Here is a 19,691-nt window from a genome sequence, read left to right as displayed (position 1 = left end):
ACTTTTACATAATTATTTCGAATTATTTTCACAATTTTTCAAACTTTAATTAGGTGTTTTTACATGAAACTGCAAACGGTCAAAAATTAGCGCACAAAAGTTTACTAGGCAACTCTGTCTAGTGAGAGAGCGATCAGCTGACACGTTCTTACGGAAAAAATCAAAATTGTTTTGATTTCTACGTTCCGAGCTACGTACGTACGGGCGTTGCACGTTGGTGAGTTTTCGTTTACATTGCACGCTCATAAGATAGGTCGTGTCAGCTGACACGTTTTTGGTACGTACGTTCGTGAGTAACTGCCGCATAAGGACAAATTGTGGAATTTTTATAATACATAGTCGGCCGGTAGCCCGAACAACCCCGTTCTTTTTGTTGTGATGGCGTAATCGTGGACATACGCTGTTTTACCCAGGGACCGTTAATGATACATTTCCATTACCCACAATTACATCTTTTTAAGAAGACAAAGTGGCGCGAAACAATTGAATACTAAATTATATATATATATACATCTATTGTCAATGTGTTACGTGAAGATAATATGTTTTTTGTAAACCATTACTTTTAATTTTTTTTATATACATGGAATCACATGCGCACACGCAAATAACCTTTTTCGAAACGTAAACTTCGAATTTTCAGTAAATTTCATTTTTGGGTTAATCCAGTTTTTTGGCATACCCTATTGTGGTCTATAAGGACAAGCAAAAGTCTTGTGACAATACTTTATGCAATAACACTGGGATGCGGGACATGTTAAGCATATAAAAGTTGTGCGTGTGGGTATTGTTACCATTAAAATTAGTCATTAAGATATGGATAGTTAGTTTTATATTTTTCGTATACGCAAAGCTATTCTGCCCATATATTAATCTTTTTTTCCACCCAAACGTATATTTTTTTTTTTTGCCATAGATGCTTATACATATATATATACATAGCCATCAATCAGAGCTCTTATAGGTAGGTTTTTTGATTTTTTTTTTGTGAAAATAATTTCTAGCCTTGTTGCCTGCTTATAGGCGCTTTGAATAGCATAACCATACGATAAGCAATAATTTTAGTATGTTTTCTTGTAAAATTTTTATTTTTCATATATTTTGATGTTCAAGTGTACCATTAAAATGATGAGTTAAGTTATTTGTTGGCGGGTAGTGAAGATGGTATGACGAAGAGGTTAGTGGAGGGGATGAATCATGGCTAGAGGGCGACCGCTAGAGTAGGATTGGGTGAAACGAGCGGTCCAAGGTAGGGCGGGCTTCTTGTGATTGAGGAGTGTGTGGGGTAAGAAGGTGAATGAAGAAGAAAATAAACATGTGTCCGTCCAGCTCCTGGTTGGAGGGTTGAGAACCACTTCCCGTTGTAATCTGAGCTAGCCAGGGTTCAACCAGAGGCCAAAATTGTTCGTGTACGTGACAAAGTTCTGCAGGGCGAAATCAAAAGCCCTTGGAATCTTGGCAGGAATACTGTTCGTGGTATTACATATATAAATAAATTAGCGGTACCCGATGGATGATGTTTTGGGTCACCCCCGTCCACATTTTGGTCAATATCGCGAAAACACCTTCACACATACAACTAAGGGCCACTCCCTTTTAAAACTCTCGTTGATAACTTTAATTTGATACACATATCGTACAAACAAATTTTAGAGTCACCCCTGGTCCACCTTTATGGCGAGAAGGCGTCCACCTATAGAACTAAGGCCCACTACCTTTTAAAATACTCATTAACACCTTTTATTTGATACCCATATCGTACAAACAAATTCTAGACTCACCCCTGGTCCACCTTTATGGCGATATCTCGAAAAGGCATCCACCTATAGAACTAGGGCCCATGCCCTTTTAAAATACTCACTAACACCTTTCATTTGATACCCATATCGTACGAATAAATTCTAGAGTTACCCCTTGTCCACCTTTATGCCGATATCTCGAAAAGGTGTCCACCTGTAGAACTAAGGCCCCCTCGCTTTTAAAATACGTGTTTACCTACATATATAACTAAGGCCCACTCACTTTTAAAATACTCATTAACACTTTTCATTTGATACCCATATCGTACAAACAAATTTTAGAGTCACCCCTGGTCCACCTTTATGGCGATATCTCGAAAAGGCGTCCACCTATTGAACTAAGCCCACGCCCTTTTAAAATACTCATTAAAACCTTTCATTTGATACCCATATCGTACAAACCAATTCTAGACTCACCCCTGGTCCACTTTTATGGCGATATCTCGAAAAGGCGTCCACCTATAGAACTAATACTAGGTTCAAACACACACCAAATTGGCAATTTATACTGTTTGGGCAATTTATTACGCAATTTGTCATATAATAAATTGTAATAATAAATTGCCAATTTAAAAAAAATTGCGTAATAAATTGTTTCAAACTGCAAATGCAACATTGTAAAGTGTGTTTATTGAGTATACTTAAACGTAACGCATGGCTGAACTATATGGTTGGCTCATCTCATCAGCTGATTTTATGTCTTTCATTTCACTGGAGTAGGGATTATCAAAAGAAGATGGCAAAAGCAAAATGAAACCAAAACATTGAACATATTTTCTTACAACACACAAAAATTTCAAAGTTTTATGTTTTCATTCCATTTCATTCGCCTAATAATGTGCGTGTTCATTTTGACAGTCTGAACAAAGGTATGTTCTTGCTGTAGCGATGAACCAACCAGCTTTCAAATTACTATTGTGTAAGCTAAATCGAGTTGTATGAACAGCACAAAATTCAAATCGAAATTTCCTCAATTTATTTTTCTGTTTGAACATAGTATAAGGCCCACTCCCTCTTAAAATACTCTTTAATACCTTCCATTTGATACACATGTCATACAAACACATTCCAGGGTTACCCTCGGTTCATTTTCCTACATGGTGATTTTCCCTTATTTTGTCTCCATAGCTCTCTGCTGAGTATGTAATGTTCGGTTATACCCGTACTTAGTTTTCCTTACTTGTTTTTAGTTCGGTTTTATAGTTTGTTTTATTTATTTTTTTTAATTTTGTACGATTTAACCAGGCATGGTCATAATTTGCTCATACCAGCATGGAGCTAACTTCCATCATTAGAGATGTTGCAGGTCTTCGCAGCTGGACGATTCACCCATATTATTTTACAAAAGTCGAACGAGAACATCATATAAATTTATTGTTGTTAGAGGACATTAACAACTTCCATTACGTTTGGATAAAAACATTTCGGGTTAAGACACTAAGAAAAACTCTTTAATTAAACAAAGTTGGGTAAGACAACTTTTATTTTTATATATTTTCAGATTAATACGCAGTCAATTAACAAAATTTACAAAGAAAGTGTTCGCATGCAACACATGTTTAATCCACTTCCATACAAACGAAGCTTTAGCATACCACAAGGATCATTGCAATAAAATAGTAACAGAGATGCCTTCCGAAAATGATAAAGTATTAAACTTTAGTAATTTTAAAAAACAATTGCATGTGCCCTTTGTTATTTATGCAGACTTTGAGTGTATTCTAGAACCAATAGATATTAAAAATTCTAGCAAAGTTAAATCAGTTCAAAACATATTCCTTACGCTTTTATCAAATTTTCTTATGACAACAGTTTAGATAGTTTTAGAATATATAGCGGTGAGGATTGTACAAACCATTTTTTCAAAAATTTAATTGAAGATGTTTTGAAAATCTATGGTATTATAAGTAAAAAAACACGATGATCCCTTTAAGTCCCTCTCAAGAACAATTTCATAAAGAATATTCAAAATGTCATATTTGCAATGAAAATTTTAATGAAGATGGCAGAGTTGCAGATCATTGTCATTTAACTGGTGATAGAGGTCCTGCTCATAATAAATGCAATTTAGAATATCAAACTTCGCGCTTCGTACCAATATTATTTCACAATCTTTCGTCCTACGACTGTCATTTGTTTGTTAGAGAACTTTTGACAACACAAGGCGACATTAAAGTTATTCCCTTAAATAAAGAGTTATATATATCCATATCTAAGAGAATATATATAACTGAAAAAGATTCTATCGAACTTCGTTTTTTGGATTCATACAGATTTATGCCATCTAGCTTACACAGTTTAGCAACTTACTTAACCGATGAAGATTTACATATTGTAAAATCAGTTTATAAAAATAATGATGAATTTACATTAATGAAACGTAAAGGTGTATTTCCTTATGATAACCTAAACTCGATAGACCGTTTAAAAGAAACAGAACTACCTGCTTGTTCATTTTTCTTTAACAAATTAAATAATGAATCGTGTAGTGCAGCTGATTACGAACATGCTCAAAAAGTGTGGAATATATTCGAATGCAAAAACTTAATGGATTATTTATTGTTATATTTGAAAGTAGATGTCTTACTATTATGTGACATTTTCGATTATTTTAGAAAGTATGCAAAGATATAACTTAGATCCATGTCAATATTATACCACTCCAGGGTTATCTTGGGATGCTATGTTGAAGACAACAAAAATAAATTTAGAACTAATAACCGTTTTATAAAGCGGGGTATTACAAGAGGAATTGTTCAGTGCAGTAAGCGATATTCAATAGCAAATAATAAATATATGAGTGATTATGACTGTAATAAAGAATCAAATTATCTCATTTATTTAGATGTAAACAATTTGTATGGTTTTGCTATGTCACAATATCTTCCATTTAGAAATTCTGAATGGGTTGAAAATATTGAAGGCTTTAATGTAAACAATATTGCAGATGTTTCGGAAATTGGTTATATATTAGAAGTGGACTTAGAATATCCATCTAGTTTACATGATTATCAAAATGATTTTCCATTCTTTTCAGAAAACAAAAAAGTGAAAAATATGAAATATACTAAGCTGATAACAGACTTATCCAAAAAAGAAACATATATAATACACTATAGAACTCTGAAACAATGCATAAGACATGGATAAGTTTTAGTTAAAATACATAAAATTCTAAAATTTGTTCAATCAGGTTGGTTGAAAAAATATATTGATTAGAATAACCACCATCGAACATTAGCTAAAAATTCATTTGAACAAAATTTTTTCAAGCTATTAAACAATGCAGTCTATGGAAAGACTATGGAAAATGTTGATAAACGAAAAGATATAAAAATAGTAACCGAATGGGAGAGTAGAGGTAGGAGATTAGGAGCTAGAGCTCTAATAGCAAAGTTTAATTTTCCTAGTTCACAACAATTTACTGATAATATGATTGCAATACAATTGAATAAAGGTTTCACAATTTAAAATAAACCTATTTATATAGGTTTTACCGTTTTAGAACTTTCTAAACTGAAAATGTATGAATTTCATTATGATTATATTAAACCAAAATATTGTGAAAATGTTAATCTTAACTATATATATACTGACTCCTTTATTTACGATATTAAGACAAATGACTTTTATGATGATATTCGTAAGGATATAAGCATGCAATTTGATACATCTGCATACCCAAATCCAAATGTGTTTGATTTTCCATTGTTAAACAAAAAGGTTTTGGGTATGATGAAAGATGAATGTAATGGTAAATTAATGAAGGAATTTATTGGTTTGAGAGCAAAAATGTATTCTATTCGCATCGATCAAGAAGAAAAAGAGATTAAAAAAATTAAGGGTGTTAAAAATGTGTTACTCTCTAACTTTCTGCAAATGATTTTAAAAGATGTTTATTCGAAAAGAAATTGTACTTTGACTCAATGTATATTTTTAGATCAAAATGTCATGAATTGTATACACAAGAAATAAATAAATTAACATTAAGTTTTTTAGATGATAAGAGATTTGTAAAAAATAATGGAATTAATACCTACGCTTGGAATCATTATAAAATAAAAGAATAAAAAACATAATTCAGTTTTATCTTATTTAACGCTTCAAAAAAGAATACTTTCGAAATGGCATCATCGTCTTCTTTAGGAGCAGCTAGGTTAATTATTCTTGAATTTGTTTTCGTTTTTGATCTTCTATTATCAAATGAGGAAGGTCCAAATTTATGTATACTCATATTACTTAATAATATTTGGTTCTCGCAACTCTTCAGTGATTAATTAATCAGTTCAATCGGTGGCTGTAAATTTCCAAAACTATCAAAATATTCTTTTTAGTTTTTCTTAATACTTTCATGATCGAAAAAATTGCTCAAATTTCAAGGGGATTCAAGGGGTTGTGTAGCGCAATATATAGCTTCTCCAACCCAATTGTCAACCTCACCTTCGAGCGGCGAATCCCGTTTCACTAACAGACGAGGCTCTGGCGACCCCAAGCTCCTCATAGAACTTGGGGGTGGGGAGGGAGGGATGGCCTGAAGGTTTAATGTGGCCATATAAATCGTTCCCGAGATGGTCGGGCCAGCACCTTAATGGTGCTGTGTTACCGGAGCGTATCGGATCTGTATCCGACAAAGGACCATCACATCGATAATACTCCCCAAAGCCTTCGGGGAGTAACCTAATCGCTACAACAACAACAACAACATCGAAAAAATCTGTTATCTATCAGCTGTGTATCTCATAAGAATCTGCTAAATCTGTTACCTATCAGTTGTGTATCTGATAAGAATCTGGTCTGATATCAATTTTACTTATTTTGAAATGTTATATATTGTAACGATTTTGCTTGCAAATCTTCTTATTTGCCCTTTTGCTAAGATCGTATCACTAAACTGTTGAATAAATTACTCCAATATTGAATAATGGAAAAATGGCCTTTATTAAAGTACTTCACAATAACACTTATACTTTGCAACTCGCTGGCTTAATAACCAAACTGATAGCTTAAATGAAAATGACTTTCAAAATAATACTACTATTGCTCGCTAGATAGCATCTTAATCGAAAACTGCTCACAGGGCCTCTACCGCTGATGCTTTTATACTCTGTGATTTCCTCGTGGCATCTTCTAGGAGCTTCCAGAATTTTACTTAGTTAGTTATAAATTTCTCAGCTACAACTACAGATGTGTACTTTCTCATTTGAGTAATACTTGCACAAATTATTGCCCTCTCTTGTGACAACTCAGATAAGATATATGCATGTGTTTGTGCATTGCTTCTCCGCTGCTCGTATACGTACATATGTGTAGACGCAATTATTGATTCGTTTATGTAGATACATAATGATTGAATTATTGATTTGAATTCACGTCACTGCTTAGCATCGGCCAAGAGATGACAGCACCCCTTAGTTTTGCTAATATTCGTAACACTGCCCTCCACCTAAGTCTGATCGTGCCGATCAGACAAATCTCTCGATCTAAACGCTGCTAGCCTCTCCAAATGAACCACTCTCATTTTGGTTCGTGGTTTGCCAATGGTTTGTATGCGGTATACTACATCGTTGATCCGTTTTACAACTTTGCATGGGCCTTCCCAGTTACACTGCAATTTCGGGGACAAACCTTTTTTTTTCGTTGTGGGTTGTATAGCAGCACTAAATCTCCTTCCTAAAACCCTTCCGAATTAATTGCTTTATCGTACCTCAGTTTCATCTTGTCACTCATAATCTTTGCTCTTTGCCTTACCAGATCGTTTATCTCTCTCAGCTCTTCTTCCAAGACACCAGTGGATTTCTTGACATTCCTATCCGCATCGGCATCTATCCCATACTTCAAATCAGCTGGCAGTCGAAGGTCATTGCCAAAAATTACCTTTGCGGGAGTTTGGCCCGTTGTCTCATGTACTGCCGATCGGTAGGCCATCAAGAATAATGATATGTGTGTATCCCATTCCGGTACTTGTCTACTACTTTCCTTAAATACTCCTCCAATGTTCTATTGAAACGTTCCACCATACCATCTTTTTAGGCAGGATGCCTAAATTTTCCGCATCTGATTGCGACCCCCCCCCACCCCCCCCCCCCCCCCCCCCCCCCCCCCCCCCCCCCCAATGCAACTTTGCAAATCGATACGCGATACTCGAATTAATTTATAACCACCCACACCATCACCCTCATGCATGTGCATGCATGTACATGCACGTGTATGTGTGCTTTTTGTCAGCACTCATGCATATGCATGTCGGGGTTGATGTGTGTGTGCCTTTCCCCTCCAAAACGGAGGATTTTGCGGGTCAACGATTGTAGCTTGCTATAAAACCGGCCTCTTTGATTTCAATAGCCAACCTGTTCACATCTGCCGCCAGCGATCTCTGCCGTAATTGTCTGCGTTTATTCAGGTAATATTGTAACCTTTGCTATTTTCACATTTACCCAATAAATCGTATCTATTATAACGAGAAATCTCGTATTCTCTTATTTTATTCCAACCCGCTTGTTCCCACTGAGATCGACCCGGTGCGCCCACCTCTCCAGGATTAGACGCACAGCGGCCGAACATTTGGTCCTATCTCACCAGGAATTGGAAACAGCACCTTAACAATACAGTCCACAACATAATTAGCCCGAAAAATTCATCAGGAAAAGTATTTTGCCCACCAACAAAAAAGTCTATTATTTAATACCAGCGTCAAAACACTGAGTAAAGGACAGCCAGCTAAAGCAATTCAACATCGCAAGCCAGCTTGCCACATCATAGCAAATCGCCACAAAGTAAGTGCAATATTTCTTGCCACAATTTTTTTTTTTTTTTTGGTTATAAAAAATAAATAAAACCGAGTAAAAAATAAATATTCTCAGTGCCACACGCGTAGTGATTTGGTATTAAGTGCGAAAAGTGTAAAAAAAATTAGTGACGAAAAGAAGGAGAAGTCCAAGCGCGTAACATTAACGCTTTTAATTCCTTGTGACTATCTGGCCTGTCCCCCCCACCAGCGGTAAGGCTCTCCGGACACAGCACAAGGAAGAGGTACACATAACCTCACTTTCACACAAAATTTCACGCCATTCGATTTAAATTTTCTTTTTGCATCACTTTAATTTCACTAGTTTCTTAATAAATTTTCGCACAAGATTATTACACGTTTTTACACTTTTCGTCGAGTTCATACCAGCGCGCGCACTTAGTATACAATACAATTTAACTTGGAAGTGGCGAGTGGCCCCCTTTATTTACACAAAACACATTGGTGTTGCTTCCCCCTGCTCCCTGTTTTACGGCACAATAATCTGCAAAGTCAGACAAAAATAAACAAATTAAAAGTAATAATCAATTATGCGTAATTTTAATAGTTGTTGGTTGGGTGATTCGCTCAGGTTTTCAAGTTTTATATCCCTTGATTAATTCGCTTTCCACTTTAATCCATGAACATGGAATCATATATTAGATTGGCCGATCGAATAATCGAATTCGAGGCCGATTTTAATGATATCAACGCGGCTCTGCACACTGTACACACTCTTGCAATACAGCAAAAAGAGTTGCAAGCTAAGTGGGACAAAGCAGAGAACGCCCTAGAGGAGTTGCTTGGCTCTGACATGCTCGACGCAAAGAAAATTGCAGCGGACAAGATCAAGCATAAAGCGGCATATGCCGTATTCCTGAGATGCATGTCGAACATGGCTGAACTTCAAGCCAAATTGAAGGAGGAAAAGGATAGGGCAGTCAAACCTGAGGGAGAGCGCGCGCGCGAACACAGTATCCGCCTGCCAGCTTGCGATACTGAGGTATTCAAGGGCGACTACCTATCTTGGCCAACGTTTCGTGACCTGTTCACGGCCATCTACAAAAACAACAGTCGCCTAAGCCCGGTAGAAAAGTTGTTCCACCTTAACCAAAAAACCCAAGGTGAGGCAAAGGACATTGTCAAAAAATGTCCCTTGACAAATGAAGGCTTCGAAACAGCCTGGAAAAACCTATGTGAGAGATACGAGAATAAGCGGATTCTCGTAAATTCACAACTACAAATTTTGTTTAATCTAAAAAAGATAGATAGCAAGTGCGGCAGCTCTATCAAAACCTTACAGCGCGACATAAATAATTGCTTGGCATCTTTAAAAACACATCAGATCGATGTTTCAAATTGGGATGCGATTATTACATATTTATGTTCGACAAAATTACCTGAAAATACGTTGGCTCTATGGGAGCAGAGCATTGACCACAAGACGGACATATCCAAGTGGGAGGATATGGACAAATTCTTGTCAAATCGTTTCCAGACACTTGAAACCGTGTCTGGTTTTACAGGGAATGCCACTTCTAATGTGCAAAAATCAAACACGTCGCGCCAGTCGACGGGAAACCCTACAAAAAGACTTGGTGCTTTTCAAACCAAAGTAACCAAGCAAACAACAAAATCAATGTGTAAAATGTGCAAATCTACGGAGCACAGATTACGCAACTGTTCACGTTTTTGCGATTTAAACCCGGTAGAAAGGATTAAATTCGTCAAATCCACAAATGGCTGCCTGAATTGTTTATCCCCAGGACACACAGTGACGAGGTGCACCAGTTCGTACAACTGTTCCAAATGCCACTCTCGTCACCACACGCTCCTGCATGCGGACACACTTCAGCAACCGGCGGTGCGCAATCCCTTCAAAGATGCGGATAATGCCCCATCAACTTCGGCACAGGCAAGGAAAAGACAGGAATCGGGACAACCACCTTCCTCTGCGAATCAGAATGTCAAATCCTGCCATGCCAATTCCAGCACAGGCGTGCTATTAGGAACTGCTCGCGTACACATTCACCATAATGGTACCGACTTCTACGCGCGGGCATTAATTGATTCTGGGTCTGAATGTTCCTTTATAACTGAAAGACTGAAACGCAGAATCAATTTGCCAGCGAGGAAAATGCATGCCCATGTTTCAGGCATCACAAATGCGGTGTCAGCTCAGGTGAAAGAAGCATCCAACATCGAATTACGTTCACCAGTGGATCCCTGCTTCAGCCTGACTACACCCGTACTAGTTTTAGCGAAACTCACTGGGAATCTTCCATCCTGCCATATCAACGCAATGACTATGCAGGCATTCCCAGACTTGATTTTGGCAGACAAGAGGTTCTACGTCAACGAAGACGTAGACCTCATACTTGGCGGAGACATATATCCCCAAATTATAATGAGCGGTATAAAGAAGAATGTGCTAAACACACTCTTAGCCCAAGAGACAGTGTTCGGTTGGATACTAACCGGTCGTATCGAATCACCGAATCCAACGAAGAGCATTATGTCTTTTTACAACGAGGTTGCGTTAGACAATCAACTCAAAGCTTTCTGGGAGGTAGAAAATGTACCCAAAAATAAAATATTAAATGAGGATGAAAGGTACTGCGAACAACTATTTAAAGAAACAACGCAGCGAAGTGAGAATGGAAGGTACACCGTGTCACTACCATTCCGGCAGGATTACCCTAACAATATTAACTTAGGACCATCCCTGAAGCGTGCATGCTCTCAATTCTTCCGGAATGAGGGGCGGCTAATAAAAAACCCAGATTTAGGAAAAGAATATGTTCGAGTGTTGTCAGAATATGAAACGCTTGGACATATGAGAAAATTAAAAAAGAATATCCCGTCCGATGATTCGGATCATTACTTCCTGCCCCACCACGCCGTTATTAAAGCAGAAAGTACCACTACAAAGGTTATTAAAGCAGAAAGTACCACTACAAAGGTACGCGTAGTATTTAATGCCTCGAGCCCTACGGCCAACGGTAATAGCCTAAACGATATTCTCCTCCCAGGCCCAGTTCTACAAGCCGATCTACCCATCCTTATCTTACGTTGGAGACTATACCGTTTCGTCTTCAATAGCGACATCGAAAAGATGTATCGACAAATTTGGGTGAACGAAAATCACACCAAATTTCAACGTATTGTGCATCGCACTTCCCCAAATGACCCTATTAGTCTTTACGAATTAAAGACGGTTACCTTCGGAGTGAATTGCGCTCCATATCTCGCGATAAGAACGCTACTACAACTGGCTGACGACGTCGCAAATTCACACCCTACAGCGGCTAGCATACTAAGAGAGAGTATGTACGTAGATGATGTTTTATCTGGAGGACACACAATAGCGTTAACCATCAACGCAAGAAACGAGATTCGCGAAGCCTTACACTCAGCTGGCTTTCCATTACGCAAGTGGACTTCAAACTGTAAGGAAATTCTAAAGGCCATCCCCAAAACGGATTTGCTCAGCGATGATTTCTTAGCGTTCGAAGAAGCTAGTTCAGTAAAAGCCCTGGGAATCCGATGGAACGCTCACTCAGACGTATTCTATTTCAAGGCAGGAACCCTGGGAAATGGCGAAAACATCACCAAACGAGCAGTCCTATCCGCTATAGCCAAACTTTTCGACCCTTTAGGCTGGCTTGCGCCAATGGTCATTGTGGCAAAAATACTCATGCAGAGTATTTGGTTGGAAGGCACCGCTTGGGACGAACCAGTATCTACCAGTACGCTGGAACGATGGAAAACCTTCACCGACCAATACCAGGAAATCGATAAAATCAGGATACCTAGATGGGTCAACTTTTCTCCAGGAACCGACATCGAGATCCATGGATTTTGTGACGCATCCGAGAAGGCTTATGCAGCAGTCGTTTACATGCGTGTCAAAACGGATGATAATGTCTGCACAAACCTACTTCTAGCCAAAACCCGAGTAGCCCCAGTGAAAACTCTTTCTCTTCCACGATTGGAACTTTGCGGAGCCGTGCTGTTAGCGGAAATCACCGAATCAATTTTCAGGAACCTCAAGTTGGGACCAGTGAAAGTGCACCTTTGGACGGATTCAACTATCGTCCTCGCACGGATAAGGAAACCGCCTTGTTCCTGGTCCACTTTCGTCGCACATCGGATCACCAAGATCATCGACATGGTCGGAAATAAGGACTGGTTGCACGTGAACTCAGAGTCTAACCCAGCAGATTTAGGTAGCAGAGGATTACCTGCGTCTGAATTGGTCAACAATTCGTTGTGGTGGCAGGGACCTTCTTGGCTGCAAGAAGACACTTCCCAATGGCCAGCACAAGAAAGCGACTACCTCACCTCCGTAGAGGAAAAGAGGGCGAAGACATGCGCAACAACAACAGTAAATACTACCGATGTTCTCCAACGCTTTTCAGACCTACCTAGGGCTTTACGGGTGCTCTAATACGTTATGAGGTTCTACCGAAGAACGCACCCCAAAACAAAAAAATCATTTCAGGTCAAGTCACCTTTAATCTCTCCTGATGAGATCAAATCAGTGACCCAACTCTTAATTAAAATCTATCAGACACAACATTATAGTTCTGAATATAATGATCTAAAGGCCGGAAAACCAATTGCAGCGAAAAGTGCAATACTCTCACTTAATCCCTACCTAGACCAACATGGCATCATTCGGGTAGGAGGGCGACTCGGGGCGTCAGAGGACTTAGCTTTTACTGAACGCCACCTAATCCTCCTCCCATACAACTGCCGGTTATCCCGGCTGACAGTCCTAATGTTTCATCAACAAAGTTTGCATGGGGAGAACCAACTCATGTTACGTCTGATACGCACCCAATACTGGATACCTAACATCAAAACCATGATTAGGGCAACTATTCACAATTGCAAAGTTTGCACTATACACCGAAAGCGTGCTCAGACCCAACTTATGGGTATTCTCCCTCGCGAACGCACGACATTCAGCCGTGCATTTACGAATACCGGAGTCGACTTCGCCGGACCCTTCGAAATTAAAAGTTACCGCGGCAGAGGGTGTCGACTATACAAAGGCTATGTCTGCCTTTTCGTGTGTTTTTCCACACGAGCGATTCATCTGGAGGCCACTACTGACCTCAGCACCCCATCATTTCTTGCGGCTTTTGCCCGTTTTATATCTAGACGCGGATGTCCCAAAAACGTCTACTCCGACAACGGTACAAACTTTGTCGGAGCTTCACGATCCCTACGATCGGAATTTAAAACTTTCATTTCACAAGCCCGAGACAATGTTGTCTCGAAGTACAGCCACCAGTCACTCACTTGGCATTTCATCCCTGCGGGCGCTCCCCACATGGGAGGGCTGTGGGAGGCTGGAGTGAAAAGCTTCAAAAGCCACTTCAAAAAGATAGCCTCACCACACAAATTCACATTCGAGGAATTCCATACACTCTTGTGCCGCATCGAGGAATGCCTGAACTCGCGGCCGCTCAGCCCGGCATCCAATGACCCAACGGACCTTGCGCCGCTTACTCCAGGTCATTTCCTCACTGGCAGCCATCTACTGGCTCCGCCAGAGCCGGATGCTAGTGTGAGCCCTGCCTCGATGATCAATCGGTGGCAGAAACTCAAAGCCCTCCATCACACTTTCTGCAAGCGATGGAAAACCGAATATCTATCCGAACTTCAAAAAAGAGTGAAGTGGAAGCATCCCAGACAGAATATAAAAGTGGGAGATCTCGCTGTCCTCAAAGAGGACAACTTATCTCCCAACGAATGGAGGTTAGGTCGAGTTGTCAACGTACACCCCGGCGAAGATGACCGAGTACGTGTAGTCGACCTCAAAACAGAGAAGGGTCAAGTCAGACGACCTTTGGTCAAACTGATCCTTCTTCCACCGGAAGAGACGGATTGCGAGAAGGCGACGAGCTCCTCCTAAGAATCCCTCCGTTCCTCCATATCCCTACTTTCAAAAAAAATATCAAACCCAGCTCTCGTTCACCCTAAACGAGGCCAACCAACAATCCTAACGCAGTTACGCAATCCGCTACAGAACCTAAAGGCATTCGGCCCATTATATTTAATAATCTTCAAAAACCCATCCAAAATTCACTCGCTCACCCAGAGCGAGGACACGAGAACCCTGACGCAGACTCACGGTCTGCCACGGACGCCAGCTTCTGAAAAGGATAATTACTTGAAACCAATGTTACATCATTGGAAGTATTGACATTTGCAAATAGTGGAAGTGTCAGCTATTTGTCGATAAGAGCATACGTCGTTGAGGTTCATCAACTAAAAATCAATGAACATCCTCTCAGATTTTGACGCACATACTACTGCACGTGTGCGGGGTGTACCTATGACCCGACGTTCATAAACGTTTTACATCGCCATATGGGCGAACATTGTTTCAAATTGAATCATATGATCTGGCATCAACTGATTTGGACACACATGATACGACGTGACTTCATTTAATACGATTTGCTATGATCTCTCACGTGATATACTTTAAAAAGCGTTGGTTTTGGGTTAACACGATAATATGGGATCTAATATCTCATCTCTGCTTACTTAATTTACTGATCTTAGCGCTATAATTTTTACATTTAAAAGCATTTTCATACGCATTTTGTCGAACTTTCCGACTGGTTTAGATATTTCCTCATATGATGCGCCGTTTTATACAGCTTTTTATTATGACGTCACACGATACAGAAATCACATCTAAACAGACTAAATTAACTGACCTAAGCTCTATAACTTTTACTATCAAAAGTTTTAAATGCACTTTTCAAGTTTACTTGATCTGATATCTGATTTAGTTTGACATTTTAAGTTGTGTGCAATTTCTACATTTTTCAAATCAATATTTATTCGCACAGTTCATTTTTTTATTGGTAGTGAAGAGTTTAATTTGAAGGGCATATAATTGTAATGTAAATCCGCCTTATAGGTCACAAGCCAACCTAATAACACCGCACTGCGTTTTTTTGCGCACGCAAACAATCGGCGTTTTTTGCCCCAACCCAAATAAGCATGTGTGCAAACGTCAAATAATAATGTCACGCAGAACAAAAATTGGAAATCGAGTTAGGATTTCACGCAGCAAATTCAATTTGGCCTGCTCTCTTACAAGTTGTATGTGCATGAGACATTTTTGACTGCAAATGACTTGCGTGCGTTTCCATTAGGTTGGCTTGTCAAACCGTTTTAAAACCAGTATAAAAGAACTTATTATAAACTAACGTGGTCGTTTCCACCAAATTAAATTCGACTTACGTTCTTGGTCGCAATGTCGGTCCAATCGCTAATGCATCGTTTGAGGAACGTGATTTTTGATCTGCAATTGTTTGTGTAGTTGCCTCGCATGTATTTCCTGTACACACCTGCAAATTTCAAAACAAGACTGAGAAACTAATTCGTCATCAAATTCAGCGCTACTGGGTTTATAATTACCTGGTCAACGAGGTTTTTCCGATAACGGTCAGATATTAATTATGCTTCAAGTATTAATGTGCTCAGAGTCCCGTAACCCATCTTGTGGGGGATGTGAAAAAGAGCAGACCCATAATTGGAACGTTTCTCTTCTTCGCAAGACGTCATAAAAGCAGTCACAGCTACTTCACCCACTGCAGCTACGTACAACAAACATGCGTATGCCATCCATACGATTTGCTGTAAGCATCTCATGCGGGTTAATATATTTTATAGCCATAAGCGATACACTGTCCGCACCGATAGTGCGATATACAGTGTGCACACCATTAGCATTGACGATATTCAAACGTCCATCTTCGCGAACGGTAGCTATCTCCTTTTCCTACGTTGAAATACCAGTGCATGGGGCTGCATCTCCGCTGCCATCAAATTTGTGAAAAATGTCACTTTGCGGTTTCTGCTTCAAAAGATCTTCTTCAACTGCGCGCTTTACCTCTAGTATGCTTATACGACCATCCGCACCGCTAACGGCACAAAAATCATTTCCTATGAATTCCATGACCGTAGTGTCGTTATTAAAGGAGTGCTTGTCACTGCACTGTGAGACAAATTCTCGAAAATTTTCCCGAATTAAATTACGCAGCTCACGATCTAATTTTGGTAATTCGAATAGTGGCTGTAAATTTGGAATGACCTGCTTCTCGAGTATCTTATTCAATGAATTATACACGCCTGTACGTATTTTATCCTCATGCCTTACATCAAAATTTTTCATAATACGGCAAAGAAAATCCAATAATGTGCTGCTAACAAAGGGATGATTACGTATTGAATGATACATTACTAAAATGTCCAGTTCCATGTTTATAATATTATCCTTGATTGGATCAAAAAAAAAAAAGAGCCAGTCGTAAAATAATGATAGCTTAGCATTCGCCAATGCAATCGGATTTGTACAAGATGATATAAGCCAACCGATTAGGGCCCCCCGTGGGATAATATCCGAACAAAACATACCGTTTGCAGGATGTATTACATTTAGTATAAAGCGTATTAAATCCGAACGCAAACTATGTGATTCTGGTGTTGCGAAATATTTGTCCTGAAACCAGTCCTGATAGCGCTTTCGATTACCAAATTTGACTGATGATGCCAGAAATGTTAGTCTTTTTTCGATTGCTGGAGTTAAACGGCTTTGCAAAAAAAACCTTCTGCTTGTGCGAGGTTGTAAAAGTTGCCAAATCCCGGTGAACCTAAGCTTTCGGGGTGATGTAGAATGTCACGCCACAGGTGCTCGAATTCGGGAACCCGTGCGACGTTTTGTAAAAGCCTCACAAAATCTCTTCCTAAAGATATTATATCCAAAAAGCGCTCACGTATTAATGATATAATAAATTTTACTTCTTTTGACGTAGCGTATTCAATGATGGACTAGCATGATCTTCTATAAGTCGTACGTAGCTGTCAAATACTGTCTGCATGAGGAAGGCTTGTGACTCAAGCCAGGCACGGCACTCGATAAAAATATCGAGCAATCCCTCGACAAGAAAAATCTTTTTTTACCGAAACGTCACCACCACCAGCTTGCCTAAGGCAATTCCATACAATATTTTTCACCAAAATACTTGGTGTTTAACGAGTTCACACAATAATCAAATGAGTTGACGTCGTGCTACTTCTGTTAATTTGCCATATTTTTCAGCTACCAATATAGTAAGATTTGATACAACCATATTCATACCATCACGAGCGACAAGTGTTAAGTCTCGACAAGCCTTTGGTGCAATTACTGGATCAGTAAGCATGGTATATAAAAATCCTATTGAAATATCATGTTGCTTCTCCTTGCATACTAGTTGTGACAAAATGTCATGCCTATCTTTCTCATTAAGTCCAGTGATTTGCTGTTGTAGGCTTAGGTATGCTCGTTCAAATCTCTCTTCTAACTCGTCTCGAAAATCAACGGCCGTACAAATGAACAATTTCGATTGATTGTGATTGCTGTGTTGCTCCATTTGTAGAGCACCCTCCATGGGGAATGTTGCGTTCGAAGTCACAGTCTCTTGTTCGCTGAAGGTACATTCAACTCTTTAATTCATAATTTGAGCATATGTGCCTTTTTCCTTACTTAATGTCGTAATTATTTAATGGATTTTAATTAAAATTTACATTGATACATAAATAAAATGAAATTTTGGGTAAAGCCGTTCAGCGAGAAAGCCAGCAGTTTTCATCAAACGAGTTAACAACGCAACCTAAGCCCTTCAGCAGATGAAATATGCTCATCATAAAATCTTTGAATCAACGTACGGCCACGATCTATGAAATATGTTGCGATGTATACTTTGTATGCGGCCAGCTCAGATTAATATTTCAACTTTATATTTTTATACTCAGTTGAGCAGAGCTCACAGAGTATATTAAGTTTGATTGGATAACGGTTGGTTGTACATATATAAAGGAATCGAGATAGATATAGACTTCCATATATCAAAATAATCAGGATCGAAAAAAAATTTGATTGAGCCATGTCCGTCCGTCCGTCCGTGCGTCCGTCCGTCCGTTAACACGATAACTTGAGTAAATTTTGAGGTATCTTGATGAAATTTGGTATGCAGGTTCCTGAGCACTCATCTCAGATCGCTATTTAAAATGAACGATATCGGACTATAACCACGCCCACTTTTTCGATATCGAAAATTTCGAAAAACCGAAAAAATGCGATAATTCATTGCCAAAGGCGGTTAAAGCGATGAAACTTGGTAGATGGGTTGAAGTTATGACGCAGAATAGAAAACTAGTAAGATTTTGGACAATGGGCGTGGCACCGCCCACTTTTACAACAAGGTAATTTAAAAGTTTTGCAAGCTGTAATTTGGCAGTCGTTGAAGATATCATGATGAAATTTGGCAGGAACGTTACTACTATTACTATATATGTGCTAAATAAAAATTAGCAAAATTGGATGAAGAACACGCCCACTTTTTAAAAAAATTTTTTTTTAAATTCAACTTTTAACAAAAAAGTTAATATCTTTACTGTATATAAGTAAATTAAGTCAAAATTCAACTCCAGTAATGATATGATGCAACAAAATCCAAAAATAAAAGAAAATTTCAAAATGGGCGTGGCTCCGCCCATTTTCATTTAGTTTGTCTAGAATACTTTTAATGCCATAAGTCGAACAAAAATTTACCAATCCTTCTCAAAGTTGGTAGGAGCATAGACTCTGTGACGGTAACTGTTCTCTGTGAAAATGGGCGAAATCGGTGGAAGCCACGCCCAGTTTTTATACACAGTCCACCGTCTGTCCTTCCGCTCGGCCGTTAACACAATAACTTGAGCAAAAACCGATATATCTTTACTAAACTTAGCCCACGTACTTACCTGAACTCACTTTATCTTGGTATAAAAAATGGCCGAAATCCGACCATAACCACGCCCACTTTATCGATATCGAAAATTACGAAAAATGAAAAAAATGCCATAATTCTATACCAACTACGAAAAAAGGGATGAAACATGGTAACTGGATTGGTTTATTGACGCAAAATATAACTTTGGAAAAAACTTTGTAAAATGGGTGTGACACCTACCATATTAAGTAGAAGAAAATGAAAAAGTTCTACAAGGCGAAATCAACAGCCCTTGGAATCTTGGCAGGAATACTGTTAGTG

The 19,691-nt window shown here is 38.9% G+C and overlaps 1 protein-coding gene across 2 annotated transcripts in view; it reads right to left on the bottom strand.

The window, feature by feature from the left end:
• Positions 1–16,275, bottom strand: part of LOC137240445 (lipase 3-like) — a 69,422-nt gene extending 53,147 nt beyond the window's left edge. The window contains exons 1-2 of one of the 2 annotated variants that reach the window (XM_067766715.1): positions 16,033–16,275; positions 15,856–15,962 (exon numbers count right to left, since the gene is read on the bottom strand). In XM_067766715.1, coding sequence (XP_067622816.1) covers positions 15,856–15,945 — 90 coding nt within the window. In that variant the 5' untranslated portion in view covers positions 15,946–15,962; positions 16,033–16,275. Of the gene's footprint in view, positions 1–15,855; positions 15,963–16,032 lie in introns of those variants that run through there. The other variant, XM_067766717.1, reaches the window with a different exon arrangement.
• Between the last annotated feature and the right edge of the window lie 3,416 nt (positions 16,276–19,691).

Source organism: Eurosta solidaginis, chromosome 2 (assembly GCF_040869045.1).
Source record: "Eurosta solidaginis isolate ZX-2024a chromosome 2, ASM4086904v1, whole genome shotgun sequence".
In the NCBI taxonomy this organism is placed as follows: domain Eukaryota; kingdom Metazoa; phylum Arthropoda; class Insecta; order Diptera; family Tephritidae; genus Eurosta; species Eurosta solidaginis.
This window is presented reverse-complemented; position numbering and strand designations above follow the sequence as displayed.